Source organism: Aquarana catesbeiana, linkage group LG06 (genome assembly GCF_042186555.1).
Source record: "Aquarana catesbeiana isolate 2022-GZ linkage group LG06, ASM4218655v1, whole genome shotgun sequence".
NCBI lineage: Eukaryota > Metazoa > Chordata > Amphibia > Anura > Ranidae > Aquarana > Aquarana catesbeiana.
In genome coordinates, this window is record NC_133329.1 from 253,452,383 (window position 1) to 253,469,801 (window position 17,419).

Sequence of the window (17,419 nt, forward strand, 5' to 3'; positions counted from 1 at the left end):
GGATCACTGACACACTCCCGGCCCACCCCCACCCTTTTTTTCTCTCTGTGGATTGGGGGGATGGAGGGGTATGGTCAGAGTCTCCCCTCAGGATAAGAGAATCATCAGTGGAAACGGAATGATTCCACCTATGGCTCGAGGGCCAGAAAGGGGACAAAAGGGGGGTGCTGGGAGAGAGGGGGGCCTGGTGGGAGGGTGGGGGAGGTAGGAGGAAGGGAAGGGGGAGAGGAGGGAGGGGGAGGGTCCCAGAGATCCCTATCTAAGTGAAATATAATCACATTTTTCCTTTTCTCCCAATCAGATTAGAAAGAGATCACTGTGATTAAAGATGACATCAATAAAATTCATATCATATAATGTTTGTGGACTTAACACGCCAGCAAAGAGGCATAAAATCTTAAAGGAGGTTAAACAGTACAAAGCTGGTGTAGTGTTCCTTCAGGAAATGCATATCTCCCATGATGCCAATGTAAAGCTGTTTGAGAGATTATGAAACATTTTTTTATGGGCTTATGGGGATTCTACAACAACAAGAAGAGCAAATGGGATAGCCATTGGGGTGGCCAGAGGAGTGCGGTTCATATTGGAGGTTCCCTGCCAAACATCTATTGCCCCAACCCAACAAATTATCTGAAACAGGTCATGGGGAAGTTAATGGAAGTGTGATTATGACAGGAGATCAAAATTTTTGCTTGGAACCAGGAATTGACAGTACGTCGTGGGCACAGAGGACTAGGAACAGTTGACAGTTGAAAATAGTAAAAAAGAAATTGTATCAATGTCAATTGCTGGATATATGGAGAGTGCAGCATCCTAAGATGCAGGATTATACGTTGTACTCCCCTGTGCACGCGACGTACTCAAGGATCGACTACATGATGGTCGAATACAGGTTACTGGAATTGATGACTAAGTTGTCAGAACATTCCCCAGTTAGTATGGAAATGAAGATACCAGGTGCCCAAAGACAAATAAATTCATGGAGATTAAACAAAGAACTAATACAGGGTATAGAAGAGGAAAATAAAATAAAAGAGGAAATAGAACAATATTTTAAAATAAAGGATACAAAGGAGATAACGGAGGCTACCCTTTGGGAGGCCCATAAAACCTATATTAGAGGCATACTGTTAGAGATAGGATCAAGAAAAAAAAAAAGGGAAAAAAATGGAAGTATTAATAAAAGAAATCCATGCGTTAGAGCAGGGGCATAAAAAAGGAGAAGGGGAGTGGCTCCAGGCATTAGTAATAAAAAGGAATGAACTAAAAGACCTATTGGACCAGGAGATGAGAAGGAACTTCAACAGAATCGCAAAAGAGAGATATGTATGGGGAAACAACCTGGCAAGAATATTGAAAAAAATTGAAAAAGAAAAAAACATTAAACTATATAGAAAAAATAAAGAAAAGAACTTGGGGGATGGTATTTTCAACAGCAGCATTAGCAAAAGTGTTCCAGAATTATTACTGGTCATTATACTCTATAAAACAAAAGGGTCAATAAGAAATAGGAAGACTGGAAAAGATAAAAGTTTTTAAAAAATGCAAGATTACCCCAAGTAACTGAGAACAAGTTATCTACCTTAGAAGAACCCATAACAGAGGACGAGATTAACAGCCTTTAAAAATTCGGCATCAGGAAAAAGTCCAGGCCTGGACGGCTTCACGACAAAATCTATTACCTAAACTATGTTCATATATAATAACAATAAGGAACAACCCAGACATAGGAGGGATTAAGATAGGAGAGGAGGAACATAAAATAGCAGGTTACGCTGATGATGTATTACTCTATATCTCTAACCCTAGGATTACAATGCCCAACTTAATGAAGACTACGAAACACTATGGAGAAATATAAAATTTTAAAAAGTCTTTCTAAATCAGAGATCTTAAACATAAACGTAAATAAACAGGAAGAAGGGTGCTTACAGCAAGAATTTAAATTTACATGGAAGACAGAATTAAAATATTTAGGCATAAGAATAATACCATCCTTAGGGAAAATATACCAGGTAAATTATATCCCATTACTAAACTAAATAAAAATGGAAATAAGAAAAATAGCACGTACCTCTCATGGATAGCATGAATAAATACCATAAAGATGGTAATAGTACCAAAAATTATGTAGAAATTCCAAATGTTGCCTATTTTCCTACCCCAGACATACTTTAAAACATTAAAAACATAATAACTAAGTTCATATGGCAGAATAGGAAACCTATAAGGAGAGATAAAATGCAAGGTGGGCTAAAGGTACCAGATTTTAAAAAATATTATAATGCTGTGTTAATCTCATGAGTAATGGAGTGGACAAGGGAAAAAGATGAAAAAAGATGGGTACAAAATGAGAACACAATGAGTGATACACGGTTGGGTAGAATCATTTCGATTCCACCTCAATATAGAGCACTGGGTGAGAATACACATGCAATGACACAAAATGTACTTAGAATTTGGGATCTAATACATAAACAAGGCAAATGGAAATACAACTCTCCATTAACACCACTAAAAGAAACAAATTTTTTCACACCGGGAAAAGCGAAATTAGATGGAGCTTGGATAAAAAATGAAAATGCACAATTAAAGGATATAACAGAAAAGAGGAAAATATGCACAATTCAAGGATTAAAACACAAGACAGATTTGTTGGTGATTAATGAATGGCGGAATGACACTTTGTCACAACTTTGCCACAACCATTAAGATCAGCGGAAGACCTAAGGCCGCTGGAGCGGCTGAGTATGGCAACAAATATAAAAAATGGAATAGCGCAGATTTATAAAATTCTGATGGAGATGGAAGAACTGGAGGTTCTGCCATACATAAAAAAATGGGAAAAAGAATTGGGAGCATGAGGGAATAAACAAAAACTAGGAAAAATATTGAGACTGGTACATAGCCTTGCAGTAGACACCAACACAGATGAGATGAACTACAAATGCCTTACAAGGTGGTATATAACCCCAGACAAAATAAGTAAATATCAAATAGGGAAATCACCTCATTGTTGGCGGGGATGTAAAGTATTGGGAATAATGGCACACATTTGATGGGATTGCCAAAAAATAAAAAGCTATTGGAGAGAGTTTTTACAGCTAATAAAAGAAATCACCAACAGAGAAATACCAGAAGAACCTTGGAGGAGCTTGTTTCACGGGACAGAAAGATCACCAAAACAATATAAAGAATCTGTGATACCTCATCTGATCAATGCAGCCAAAAGTCAGATACCAAGACATTGGCAAGAAACAGAAAGCCCCACAATAAAGGATTGGCTAGCAAGGGTAGAAGAGACATGTAACACGGAATACTTGAGACATTGCGGAGAGGAGGGAATAAAGGGAATGATAAATAGATGGAAAGACTGGAAGTCGTGAGATATTGTGGAGGAGCATAAGATTGGGTGAATAGGGAGAAATGGGAGAAAGAGAGAGAAAAATCAGACAGGTGATTGATGGGGAAGTGAGGGAAGAGGATGGGGAGGGATTGAGGAGCTGGGGGCGGGGATTCATGGAGGGGTTGTAAAATGTATACACGAAATTTAAGCATGTTGAAATATACAGAATTCGTCCTTTTGTATGTGGATATAATCAAAATAAATAATAAAAAAGAAACCAATCAGCTTCTTCCAGGTTTTTTTTTGTCAAAGCTTAATTGAATAAGCTGAAGTTAGAAGCTGATTTGCTACCATGCACAGCTGCACCAAATTTTGCACTCTCCGGTTTAAGTAAATCAACCCCACAGATCTATGGAACTTTTAGACAACACTCCATTGGACGTTTTATTACTTACTTACTTTTATTACTGTTAAATTTTTTAATTCATTTTTTCACGGTTGTGTCTTTTGTCATTTTGATATGCACTTTCATTTGAATAGTGGATTATGTCAGCACTGATTTATTTATTAACTATTTGTTTTTAGCGCCATATTTTGTGTATTTGTTATTCACTATGTAGGTTGGTTATATACTGCACATACAGTAGTTGTGTCACGTTCACACATTTTGGGGGGTGCAGTATATATATTTTTTTTATTAATATTATTTTTTGTTCATAACGCAGAAGGGTATATTGAGTTATTCTTTACATATTATTTATCGATATAAAGATGTATCTACACATATTTAACTATCTTGAAATCTCACAATTTTATTAACTGTATTTGTTATATTCATATATTTCAATTTGCTTGCTCCCAGGAGAGTACTGGATAGATCCAAACCAAGGCTGCTCTGAAGATGCCATCAAGGTTTATTGTAATATGGAAACAGGGGAGACTTGTATATCAGCAAATCCTGCCAAAATACCTATTAAGACCTGGTGGACTGGTAAAGGGGGAGATAATTTCAAGCCCATATGGTATGGTGTGGATATGAATAAAGGAGCACAGGTAAGTTGTTTAGTGATATTTTATTGTTACATTAATAACAATCCTAGTAATACATATCTTTTAAAAATTAGAAACTGAAGCAATCCTAACGTAATCTGTATTACCTAATAACGATGACTTCTAAAATATGTGAAAATACTATGGTATGTTTAGTTTTAATATGTATACAATTGTTAAAATGACTGCACTGTGGCCAGGCAGATTTAAAGGATACCATGTTTTGCAGCTCTGCATTCAATAATATTCCCTTAAATAAATGTTTTAAAATCAAGCAATGTAAGTACCTGATTTTGAGTTTGTTTTAGCCTCTGGCAATCCCTGTGCAACAGATCTTTGATGGGGGAAGGATAAGCAGCCCCAAGGCCTAATTCGCTGCTCTGCACTGGAAGGAGCATGCTGGTACAAGAAAAAAGGAGAGTACCAGGGAGATAAGCTCACCAGTTTGCTGCTTCTCTTTTCACTGTCCAGTTGTTGTGTTGGCAGGTGTAGTTCCTACTCCACAAAGCAGGTGGTGCCTTGCCACCTTAGGGATGGAGTAGAGTACCCTTGCAGCCGCCTTAGGTATCGCAGGGGACACGGCTGCAAGATTGGATGCTGCCATCCTCAGTGACCTTCAGCAGCCACATTGATTGGATAAAATGCTAATAAATATCAGTACCCCTCTGCCTTTGGTGAGCATTTGCATGCAGATAGAGTAGGGAGAGGCACCCTGCTAATCAGAGACACTGCTTTAGCCTAGGGTGAGGTTCCTTTGTGAGGAGGGTCAGAGTAGGGGGTACAGCTGCTTGCTCCATATTACATCTTGTCTCTAATATAACCATCACAACTTGTCAGTGCTGCTACCTGTGTTCACATTCTGTCCCTCTAACAGATGCCATTGTGGTTTTGTGGGCCTGTGCCTGTGTTGTGCTTACTATGCTGAAGACATACAGATGTATATCTGTGTTCCAGGCCTGCAACCTCCCAGTACCAGCCGGCCTATTCACATTGCCTCCTCGTGCCTGTGTATTCCCAGCTGGGAACTGCGCTGTGCCTGTGTGGAGCGGCAATCATACCAGTTACTGCAAGAGTTACTGACCTAATGGCTGGAGTGAGACTGTGCCTGTTACCGCAAGTGTTCCTATACCTGTAACCAAAACTTTTTTGCATCTTTTGCAAAACTAGTGCTAGTGACTGTAAACTACCAGCTTTCTTATTACCCTTTAAACCCTGCAATCTTATTATTACAACTGTTGAAACCTTTCCTGGACTCTGTGTGTGCTGCTTCCTCAGCTGGGTACCATGTTCCTGGCCCCACCCACAACAGAGTCAAAGTAGTGATAAGACCTAAGCATTACTGAACTGCAGTAGAAAAAAATCAGGTCTTCTGCTCTGTCAGACAGGGCTGTGCTGTATGGCATTGCTGTGTGAATCTCAGAACTGAATAGTTAGAATTAGAAATCCTTTGGCAGGTACAACAACATACTTATCTGTATTTCACCTATGCATTTAGCTATTTAGCTGGAGTTCAGTCAATAGTTACCTATTAGATAAGCAAGTACTATTACGTTGGTTTTTTGGAAGCTTTAAAAAGTACTAAGGACATTTATGTAATAAATATCATTGAAATTCTGAGGTTAGATCTTTGTCTAGCATTGTGCTTTAATATAGTGGAGCAGGAGGTTTGGTTTAGCTGGCATAGGAAGAGGGGCTTACTGTTAGCTTTATAAAATACCTTCAATTAAAAAAATACAGTGTCTTACTACTTTCCATTTTCTTTCCAAAACAAAGTATACTTTAAAATTCTAGGTGTAATTTCTTTAAAGTTAGGGGTGATTTGTTTTTTTTTTTTCGTTTCAGTTCGTCTATGGAGAAAGTGATTCCCCAAATACCGCTGTCACGCAAATGACTTTTTTGCGTCTTTTGTCAAAAGAGGCTTCACAAAATATTACTTATTATTGTAAAAATGCAATTGGATATTTGGATGAGAAAAATCAGAATCTAAAGAAAGCTGTTATTCTTAAAGGTGCAAATGATCTTGATATTAGAGCAGAAGGGAACAGCCGTTTCAGATACACAGTTTTGGAAGACACTTGTTCGGTAAGTGAATATTAAAAAAAAATATTGTAAATACAAAATTTTAATGAAAAAATGTAATTGCCTATGCATCAGCAAATGTTCCTGCTTCTAAATGCTTTTGAACGCCTATGTGTGCAAGGATACATAAGCTAGAATAGAGGAGCGTTTAGAAGCAGAAAAAAAAGCCAAACAATATTGAAAATGGTGTTTTTCTATGTCCAGTGTGCATAAGGCCTTAAACAACATTTTTAATTTGTCTGCTCTTAGCTTTATATTTCTTGCATCCTTTCACTGTTAATCTCATATAGTTACATAGTAGGTGAGGTTGAAAAAAGACACAAGTCCATCAAGTCCAACCTATGTGTGTGATTATATGTCAGTATTACATTATATATTCCTGTATGTTGCGGTCGTTCAGGTGCTTATCGAATAGTTTTTTGAAACTATTGATGCTCCCCGCTGAAACCACCACCTGTGGAAGGGAATTCAGCATCCTTGCCACTCTTACAGTAAAGAACCCTCTAAGCAGTTTAAGGTTAAACCTCTTTTCTTCTCATTTTAATGAGTGGCCACGTATCTTATAAAACTCCCTTCCGCAGAAAAGTTCTATCCTTATTGTAGGGTCACCAGTAGGGATGAGCTTCGAATTCGACTCGAACAACGGGTGTTCACCCGTTCTTACACAGCACCCGTATAATGTATTAAAGTGCAGTGGTCATCAACTCTGTCCTCAGGGCCCACTAACAGGCCAGGTTTTATGTATTACCTTGGGGAGGTGCAGACTAGAATACTGCAATCACAGAGCAGCAAATAATATCACCTGTGATGTATTTCAGTTATCTTGCAAACCTGGCCTGTTAGTGGGCCCTGAGGACAGGGTTGATGACCACTGGTATAGTGGACAGAGATAGAGAGATTGAGAGTAACTGTGAGGGGTTACCGTGTTCTGACACTATGATAGAATTAAGAAAAAAATGACATGGGTTTCCCCCTTCTATACGAGGGCTTTGGGATTGGTATGGATTTTGGGGGGCCCCCCACGCTATTTTTTTAAAAAAAATTGGCGTGGAGTTCACCTTAATATCCATACCAGACCCGAAGGGCCTGGTATAAACTGAGGGGGAGGAAACCCACGCTGTTTTTTTCATTGATTTTTTATGTATGCTGCCAGGACCAGCTGTGAGCAATTTTAAATGACATTTTTTCCTTTAGAAATGTCATTTTGCTGTGGTACTTTTCTAAAAATGGGAAAAATGCACTACTTTACAGGCAGACTAAGGGAAGCTCCCAAGCATGATATTTAAATGAATATTTAATTTTTATTATTTCACTTTAAGCATTCTTAAAATCACTGCTCTTGAAAAAACAACCGTTTTAAAAACTTTTTTTCCATTGATACATGTCCCCTGGGGCAGGATCTGGGTCCCCAAATGCTTTTTATGGCAATAACTTGCACATATGCCTTTAAAATTAGCACTTTAGATTTTTCACGTTCTTGTCATTTTTTTGTCTGTTCCCAAGTTCTGGTGCAAACCGAAACGGGGGGGGGGGGGCTCATCCCTAGTCACCAATATGTTATTTGTAAATTGAAATCATATTCCCTCTCAAGCGTCTCTTCTCCAGAGAGAATAAGTTCAGTGCTTGCAACCTTTCTTCATAACTAATATTCTCCAGTCCCTTTATTAGCTTTGTAGTGCTTCTCTGCGCTTGCTCCATTTCCAGTACATCCTTCCTGAGGACTGGTGCCCAGAACTAGACAGCATACTCCAGGTGAGGCCGGACCAAAGCCTTGTAGAGCTGGATAATTATCGCTTTATCTCTTGAGTTAACCCCCTTATTAATGCATGTCAATATTCTGTTTGCTTTGTTAGCAGCAGCCATTGGCTTTCGCTGCAGTCAAAGTCAGTTAGTCAATCAGGAGAGAGAGGGGGCAGGGCAGCTCCATTTCTGAATAGACACATGGTGCTGCAGCTCAGCTTGGGTGCCCCCCATAGCAATCTGCTTGCTGTGGGGGCACTCAGTAGAAGGGAGGGGCCAGGAGGACAGAAGAGGCACGAGAAGAGAAAGATCTGGGCTGCTCTGTGTAAATCCACTGCACAGAGGAAGCAAGTGTGACATGTTTGTTATTTTCATAGAAAAAAAAATGAGACTTTACAATCACTTTAACTTAGTTCCATTTTGATTCTATAATACATTCAGATTAATGAACACCTATTTTACAGACATTTAATTTTTTTTTTGCCCCTGCTAATGCACACATAGTACTTTAGAGGAGTTTAGAGGCAGGGGAGTATTAATCAACTGCTTTGGAGTGTTTTTTACTTTTTTTTTGCTCTGTGTTCTATTGGGGAGTAGGGATGAGCTGAACATCCCCCCCCCCCGGTTCGGTTCGCACCAGAACCTGCGAACGGACCGAAAATTTGCGCAAACGTTAGACCCCCATTGACATCTATGGGACTCGAACGTTCTAAATCAAAAGTGCTCACTTTAAAGGCTAATTTGCATGGTATTGTCCTAAAAAGGGTTTGGAGACCCAGGTCCTTCCCCGGGGGACATGTATCAATGCAAAAAAACTTTTAAAAACGTCTGTTTTTTCGGGAGCAGTGATTTTAATGATGGTTAAAGTAGAAAAAAAAAAAAAAGTGAAATATTCCTTTAAATATCGTACCTGGGGGGTGTCTATAGTATGCCTGTAAAGTGGCACGTGTTTCCCGTGCTTAGAACAGTCCCTGCACAGAATGTAATTTTTAAAGGTAAAAAAGTCATTTAAAACTGCTTGCGGCTTTAATGTAATGTCGGGTCCTGGCAATATGGATGAAAATCAGTGAGACAAACGGCATGGGTACCCCAACAGTCCATTACCAGGCCCTTTGGGTCTTGTATGGATATTAAGGGGAACCCTGCACCCAAATTAAAAAAGGAAAGGTGTGGGGCCCCCAGGCCCTATATACTCTGAACAGCAGTATACAGGCGGTGCAAACAAGACAGGGACTGTAGGTTTGTTGTTAAGTAGAATCTGTTTGTAATTTTGAACTGGTACAATTTTAACGTGTTTAGCTCCAGACAAAAAATCTATTTTAAGCTTTTTGGAAAACCTAGGGAAGGGTTATCACCCCTGTGACATTTGTTTTGCTGTCTGTGCTCCTCTTCAGAAGATTTCACCTCACTTTTTGTCCCAATGACAAATGTTTTTTGAAAATTTGGGGTTTTTAGTGAAACAAGGATTGGTAATAAAGCATCAGTGTAAAGGAGAAAAGTTTTTCCCATATTAACTCTTATAGGAGAGAATTTCCCTTCCTAAGGGTAGATTTCATCTCACTTCCTATTGTCTCCTTCCATTTGCAAGTAGGAGTTGTTTGTAAGTTGAATGTTTGAAAGAAGGGGCCTGCCTTATATACTCAGCAGAAATTTGGGCCTTAGGTGTTGTTGTGGCCACAACACTGTAAGCCCTCACAGGGCCCTGCTGTGAAATATAAGATCACGAATTGTAATTACATGCCCCTGTTGAACAGCGGCAGAAAAATTGGGCCTTTGGTGGTGGTGTTGGTGGTGCTGGTGCCACAACAATGTAAGTCCTCACAGTTACTTTTGTTGGGCGCAGAAACTGGCCCTACTGTGAAATATTAGATCAAGAATTGTAACTACATGTCCCTGTTGAACAGGAGCAGAAAAATTGGGCCTTAGGCACTGGTGATGGTGCCACAACACTGCAACCCCTCACAGTTACTCTTGTTGGGTGCAGAAACTGGCACTGCTGTGAAATATTAGATCAAAAATTGTAACTACATGTCCCTGTTGAACAGGGGCAGAAAAATTGGGCCTTAGGCACTGGTGATGGTGCCACAAGACTGCAACCCCTCACAGATACTCTAGTTGGAGTGCAGTAACTAGCCCTGCTGCAAAGAATTGCATCAAAAATTGTAATTACACGCCCCTGTTAAACAGGGGCCAAAAAATTGGGCCTTAGGCACTGGTGCTGGTGCCACAACACTGGAACCCCTCACAACTAGCCCTGCTGCAAAGAATTGCATCAAAAATTGTAATTACACATCCCTGTTAAAGAGGGGCTGAAAAATTGGGCCTTAGGCACTTAGGCACTGGTGGCGGGACTGAGTCCTCCTCTTCCTGCCTCTGTTCTGCCTCAAGTGCCCTATCCATTATTCCACGCAGCGTGTGCTCCAACAGGTGGACAATGGGGACAGTGTCACTGATGCATGCACTGTCACTGCTCACCATCCTCGTGGCCTCCTTAAATGGTGACAGGACAGTGCATGCATCCCTGATCATGGCCCACTGGCGTGGGGAAAAAAAACAAGCTCCCCTGACCCTGTCCTGGTTCCATGGTTGCACAGGTACTCATTGATGGCCCTCTGCTGTGTGCGCAGCAGCTGCAGCATGGCCAACGTTGAGTTCCACCTGGTGGGCATGTCACAGATTAGGAGGTTCTTGGGCAGGTTAAAATCCTTTTGGAGGTCTGCCAGCCAAGCACTGGCATTATATGACTGGTGGAAATACACACAGACTTTCCTGGCCTGCCTCAAGACATCTTGTAAGCCCAGGTACCTGCCCAAGAACCGCTGCACCACCAAGTTAAGGACGTGAGCCAAACAGGGCACATGGGTCATTTGTCCCTGTCGGAGGGCAGAGAGGAGGTTGGTGCCATTGTCGCAAACCACCATTCCTGCTTTAAGTTTCCGTGGCATCAACCACCTCCGAACCTGCCCCTGCAGAGCTGACAGAACCTCTGCCCCAGTGTGGCTTCTGTCCCCCAAGCACACCAGCTCAAGCACCGCATGGCATCTTTTGGCCTGCATACTTGCGTAGCCCCTTGAACGCCTACGGAGCACCGCTGGTTCCGAGGACAAAGCAAAGGAAGAGGCCATGGAGGAAGAAGAAGAGGAGGAGGTGGAGGAGAGAGGTGTGTCAGAATCATTAGAATTGGCATTTTGGAGGCATGGTGGCGTAACAACCTCCAACACTACTGCACCTTGTCCTGCATCCTTCCCAGCTGCCAGCAGAGTCAACCAATGCGCTGTGAAACTTAGGTAACGTTCCTATCCATGCCTGCTGGACCATGAGTCAACGGTAATATGCACCTTACCGCTGACCACCCTGTCCAGCAAGGCATGGACATTGTCTTCCACATCCCGGTAGAGAGCCGGAATCGCCTTCCGTGAGAAAAAGTGGCGTTTGGGTACCTGCCACCGAGGAACCGCACATTCCACAAACTCACGGAAGGGGGCAGAGTCTACCAACTGAAAAGGTAGCAGTTGAAGTGCTAGCAATTTTGCCAAGCTAGCATTCAACTGCTGAGCATGTGGATGGCTGGGAGCGAACTTCTTTCGGTGGTGCAGCAGCTGGGGCAGGGAATTTTGCCTGGTACAATCTGACGTCAGTCTACTGAAAGCAGATTGCCCACAAGTACTTGGCTGTGACACACCTAATTCTACACCTTCATTCCTCTCAGTGCAGGTCTCAGAAAGGACTGAAGGTATAGTGGGGTTGGAGATCTCAGCTGATGAGGAGCAAGGAGAGGTCCTCTTTGTTCTTTGGTGTGGGTCTTTAGGTACGCTTGCCAACGAACTGCATGGCAGGTCAACATATGTCTGGTCAAGCATGTGGTGCCCAAGCGGGAGATGTTTTGGCCACGCGAGATATGCTTGAGACATATGTTGCAAATAGCAGCGGTGCGATCTGATGCACTCGTCTCAAAAAAGGCCCACACCAAAGAATTTTTGGAATAATGCGCAGAGACAGCAGCGCCCTGCACATGCGGAGCTTTGTGGTGTGATGCAGTCAGTGTGCTGCCATTAGGCTGGCCCTGGAGGGCATCCTGCCTCGTTGGTGATGTGCCGCCTCCTCCTCCTCTCTCCTATCAGGCACCCACTTTGAGTCAGTGACCTCATCATCCCCTCCCTCCTCATCACTGGAGCAAACCTGGCAGAATGCTGCAGCAGGGGGAGCATGAATGCCAGATTGCTGTCCTTCTTGGGCACCCCCTATGTCCATGCTCACGTTACTGCCTTCATCTAGCTCAGTATCATCATCAGAGCCTTCAAAACGTTGGGCATCCTCCTGGAGCATGTACCCAACACTGTGGTCAAACAGTTCAATGGACTCCTCAGGAGGACATGGTGGGGCTAGGGAAGGAGTCACTGATGCCTTGTAGCTTTAGCTGAACACTGTGAGGAGGACGCACTACACTAACTTGTAGCTTTAGCTGAACACTGTGCAGAGGTCGCACTACACTAACTTGTAGCTTTAGCTGAACACTATGAGGAGGACGCACTACACTAACTTGTAGCTTAAGCTGAACACTGTGAGGAGGACGCACTACACTAACTTGTAGCTTTAGCTGAACACTGTGAAGAGGACGCACTGCACTAACTTGTAGCTTTAGCTGAACACTGTGCACTACACTAACTTGTAGCTTTAACTGAACACTGTTCAGAGGACGCACTACACTAACTTGTAGCTTTAGCTGAACACTGTTCAGAGGATGCACTACACTAACTTGTAGCTTTAGCTGAACACTGTGCAGAGGTCGCACTACACTAACTTGTAGCTTTAGCTGAACACTGTGCACTACACTAACTTGTAGATTTAGCTGAACACTGTTCAGAGAACGCACTTCACTAAATTGTAGCGTTAGCTGAACACTGTGCAGAGGCCGCACTACACTAACTTGTAGCTTTAGCTGAACACTGTGAGGAGGACGCACTACCCTAACTTGTAGCTTTAGCTGAACACTGTGCAGAGGTCGCACTACACTAACTTGTAGCTTTAGCTGAACACTGTGCACTACACTAACTTGTAGCTTTAGCTGAACACTGTTCAGAGGACGCACTACACTAACTTGTAGCTTTAGCTGAACACTGTGCAGAGGTCGCACTACACTAACTTGCTAACTCACTTTAGCTGAATACTGTGCACTACACTAACTTGTAGCTTTAGCTGAACACTGTGAGAAGCATGAACTACACTAACTGTAAATAGTGTAGCTGCCTGACTGTGGTACTAATAGGATCAGAAGAACACCAGCAATTTTCTTCAGGTAACTGTACTGTAACAATACAAGCCTGCCTGTCAGTAGAAAGATAATAACAGGAACGGATCTAGCTAAACTGAATACAGTGTACATATATATATACAACACCTGGGATGCATATATATACACAATACACTGTAAGTGCAGCTAACTGACTGACTGTCCTGCCTAATCTATCTAACTTAAATCAAATGACACTGTCTCTCTGTCTCTGTCTCTCAACGCCGGAACACACACTACACAGGGCCACCGTGCAGGCGGCCTTATATAGTGTGGGGCGTGTACTAAACCCCCTGAGCCATAATTGGCCAAAGCCACCATGGCTTTAGCCAATTACAGCTCACTCTACAGACGGCGCTGTGATTGGCCAAGCATGCGGGTCATAGTGTATGCTTGGCCAATCATCAGCAAGCAATGCACTGCGATGCCGCAGTGAATTATGGGCCGTGACGCGCCACTCGAATTTGGCGCAAACGGCCCATATCGTTTGCAATTCGGGAAACGGGCGAACAGACGATGTTCGAGTTGAACATGGGTTCGACTCAAACACGAAGCTCATCCCTATTGGGGAGGTATACTTAATTTCCTCTCTTAGGACACAAAAGGAAAAAGAGAATAGTTCCTCAAATGTGGGATATATGGGAATACCACTTTTAGTTATCGCTGGAACAAGTGTTTTTAGGGGAAGATTTGCCCTTGACTCAAAATCCAGTGATACAAAATTTTAGATTTTCCTTTACTGGAAATGGTCACCAGAATGAATAAAGAGGGGCACAAATGTCAACAAACACCTGGTAGAACCCTACCCCACTCATAAAAAAATATAATCTGCCAAAGCTGATTTGATCTCAGGCTCCTATAATTTCCTGAGCTAAACTCTGACTGGAAGAAGGCAGGTCAAACATTTAAGATTTTGTTGCTTATAGGGAATATGCTTACTGTCTGGAAAATCAGTGATGACTTCATTGTTTCAGCAGTCTTCTGTTGTCCAATCGAAGATGGGATAGATTGGGTCCTAAATCTTTATTGTTTATCTGCTGTGTAGTCTGCAGAAAAGTCCAGATTCTTTGTTGGCTAAAAAACTTCAGGTACATGTATTTTAATTTTGTTTTTAGGATTCTCAAGACCAGTCTTAATGTTTAGACCTCCTTATTTGTGGCTGCCTTGTGGGAGATTTGGTTTCACAAAACAGTGAAAAATAAATAAATGTGATTTTTAGTATTTATACCATAACTAATATGTGATAAAACTTGTTTTTGATTAACTGTTAAGAAATGAAATCACATTGTGTTCTTTTTTTACATTGTAGAAACGCAGTGGAAATGTAGGCAAGACTGTCTTTGAATACAGAACACAAAATGTGAAACGCCTACCCATTACCGATATTGCCCCTGTGGATGTTGGCGGAGCAGATCAAGAATTTGGAGTAGACATTGGGCCAGTTTGCTTTTTGTAAATCACCAACAGAACAATCTAAAAACTTTAGGTGACTGACGTTATCCTGAGACTCTTGAAAATAATAGCTGGCAACACACCAGCACTGTACATACAGGTTTCCATGAATTGCCATTTTGTTAATTGCCTGGCCTACCACCAAGTATTTATTTTACATTTTTTTAATTCAAGAGCAGAAATACTGTAAAAGGACCAATGTTTCTTTATAGTTTTCATTTGCAGTTTATTCTTTCATATTTAGGAGTGATCCAGCATCTAATTGGGAAATGTATAGCCAATGTTTACATCAATGCATGCCCAATATCTTGACATGTGAAGGTACATTTCCAGATTTGACTTGTCCATGTCTAAAAATGTGTTTTAAGGCACCATTGTATTACTTTGGATCCAGTTCATCAAGCTTTATATTTTAAATTGTGCAATTAATGGTAAATAAGCTAAAACACTGACATATTTGGTAAAAGCCATATGTCAGTATTGGGGTCCTTTCCCGATTTGCCAAATTCACATTGCCTTTGAATATTCTTCCCCAGGGTTTCCATTGTATCTGTACCATTCACAGTGTTCATATTTTGATGAATTGTTTGGTTTGGCGCAGGTGTCTGGATAGTTTTAGTATGTGAACTTAAACTAGATGTCAATATTTATTATTGTCATTTCTGGTTGTGAAAGATTTCATAAACCTACAAGGTTATTTCTATTTTCAGCAATTGATCACTTTACACATTTTAGGTATGGACAGATTAGTAATAAGTTTACCATTCAATCCAAATTGTTGTACAAAATACTGTAAAAATGAGTTACAAAGCTTGATGAATTTTTGATATCTCTTTTTGTGTTATAGTTTATCTGTAATGCAAGGACATTGAAGTGAAAGTCAAGGCACCAGAATAAAATTCATTAGAGAAACTAATTGCTATGTCCATTAATGCATCTTCACTTATAAAATGAAATAGTAGAAGTACTAATAAATGTTCCTCTAAAATCAGGTCACACATTCCTGCTGGTCTTCTCCCTTTTTTAAAATATGCAGCCCTATAGGGATCATTGCAGAAATTCAACCTGATAATAGACATGGAACTGGGGGAATGGTATTATGCTATCAATAACCCTTTATTAGTGGAGGGAAAGGTGCTAATGTCACAGAAGTGTCGCTTTTGCCCAACGTATCTGCCCGTGAGCATTGGTGGCACCGTTAGTGACAAAACTGTTGCAATTTACTTGCTTGTCTCCACTTCAGCACATAAGAGCTGTTCCTCAGAATGGTACTCAAATTTAGGGGCTGTTATAGCATGAGTGTTGACTGCAGGGTAATAATATAAAAGGTAAGGTGTATTAAATAGGGCCAAAGCGTTGATGAAAAAATATTGCCATGACTTTCACTTTATATAAGTATGTATAAACATATGATATTCAATGTGGTGCAGAATGAAAAAAAAATAGAAATATTTATTTACAAGTTTTAAAGGCAAGTTTTTATTTTATTTTCATGTGTTTTTTAAGTACACATACCATATCACTCTAAAACATAGATTTAAATAATGAGGGACTATATTCATAATGCAAACAAACTGTTATGTACAGTTTATGAATCATATTTTCTATTTTTACCCACAACAAGATGTCAGGTACAAAAGGATCAAACGTTTCATAGCATAAGCTACCTCATCTCGTGATGCTGGGATGCATTTAAAATACATTTGTTTCTTGTTACATATGAAAAGGTGCTGTGCTGTTGTTGTAAAGAGAATGGGGAAAGTCCACAAAATGTCTGATGGTGCTAAAAATTTCTTTTGTAAAATCCTGAATAAATAAAATAATGACAGCTGCCCGTAAAGGATATTATTTTATACATTTTAGTGTGCTTTTCATACTCTTTATTAAGTGCATGCTGTGTACATATATATATAAATATTAGCTTTGCTTTAATTGTGTTAATCATTGTTTTTTTTTTTTTTTTTTTTAATAACTTTTTCACTTAAATGTACTTTATGCTTCTGTATAGTTTTCACAGGACAGAGACAGCAATACTTTTAGATGAATTATAGGTTAAAAGAATAAAAAACAAAAATCAAAACATTGCAGTCAAAACGACTAAAAGCTAACCATGTATCGTTTCAAATCTATTCATTAAAAACTTGCTCTTATATTTGGTGAGTGTGGAATTGTTAAAAAGATTTTTAATTAAATTCCACCGTTATTAAACTACAGTGATAGCGGTGTGTCACATTTATTGGTTTAGACATGAAAAAGTATACAGTGTAAAAATGATACAAAGGGCCATCTCTGATTCTGTGATATTTTCTGGGGCCAAATAAGCAAAGTGGGGATCTTATAATTGAATTAGGTGTAAATATACGCTTAGAATTAATTAATTAATTAATTAACCTGTTCTTAAGGACTGCAATAGGAATGAACCTGTTCTTAAGGTCTGCTAATGAACCTGTTCTTAAGGACTG

At 40.5% G+C, this 17,419-nt stretch overlaps 1 protein-coding gene across 1 annotated transcript in view; it reads left to right on the forward strand.

The window, feature by feature from the left end:
- Positions 1 to 16,785, forward strand: part of COL5A2 (collagen type V alpha 2 chain) — a 300,803-nt gene extending 284,018 nt beyond the window's left edge. The window contains exons 52-54 of the mRNA XM_073633213.1: positions 4,209 to 4,399; positions 6,239 to 6,478; positions 14,815 to 16,785. Of these exons, the coding sequence (XP_073489314.1) occupies positions 4,209 to 4,399; positions 6,239 to 6,478; positions 14,815 to 14,961 (578 nt within the window). The 3' untranslated portion in view covers positions 14,962 to 16,785. The remainder of the gene's footprint in view (positions 1 to 4,208; positions 4,400 to 6,238; positions 6,479 to 14,814) is intronic.
- Positions 16,786 to 17,419: the final 634 nt, after the last annotated feature.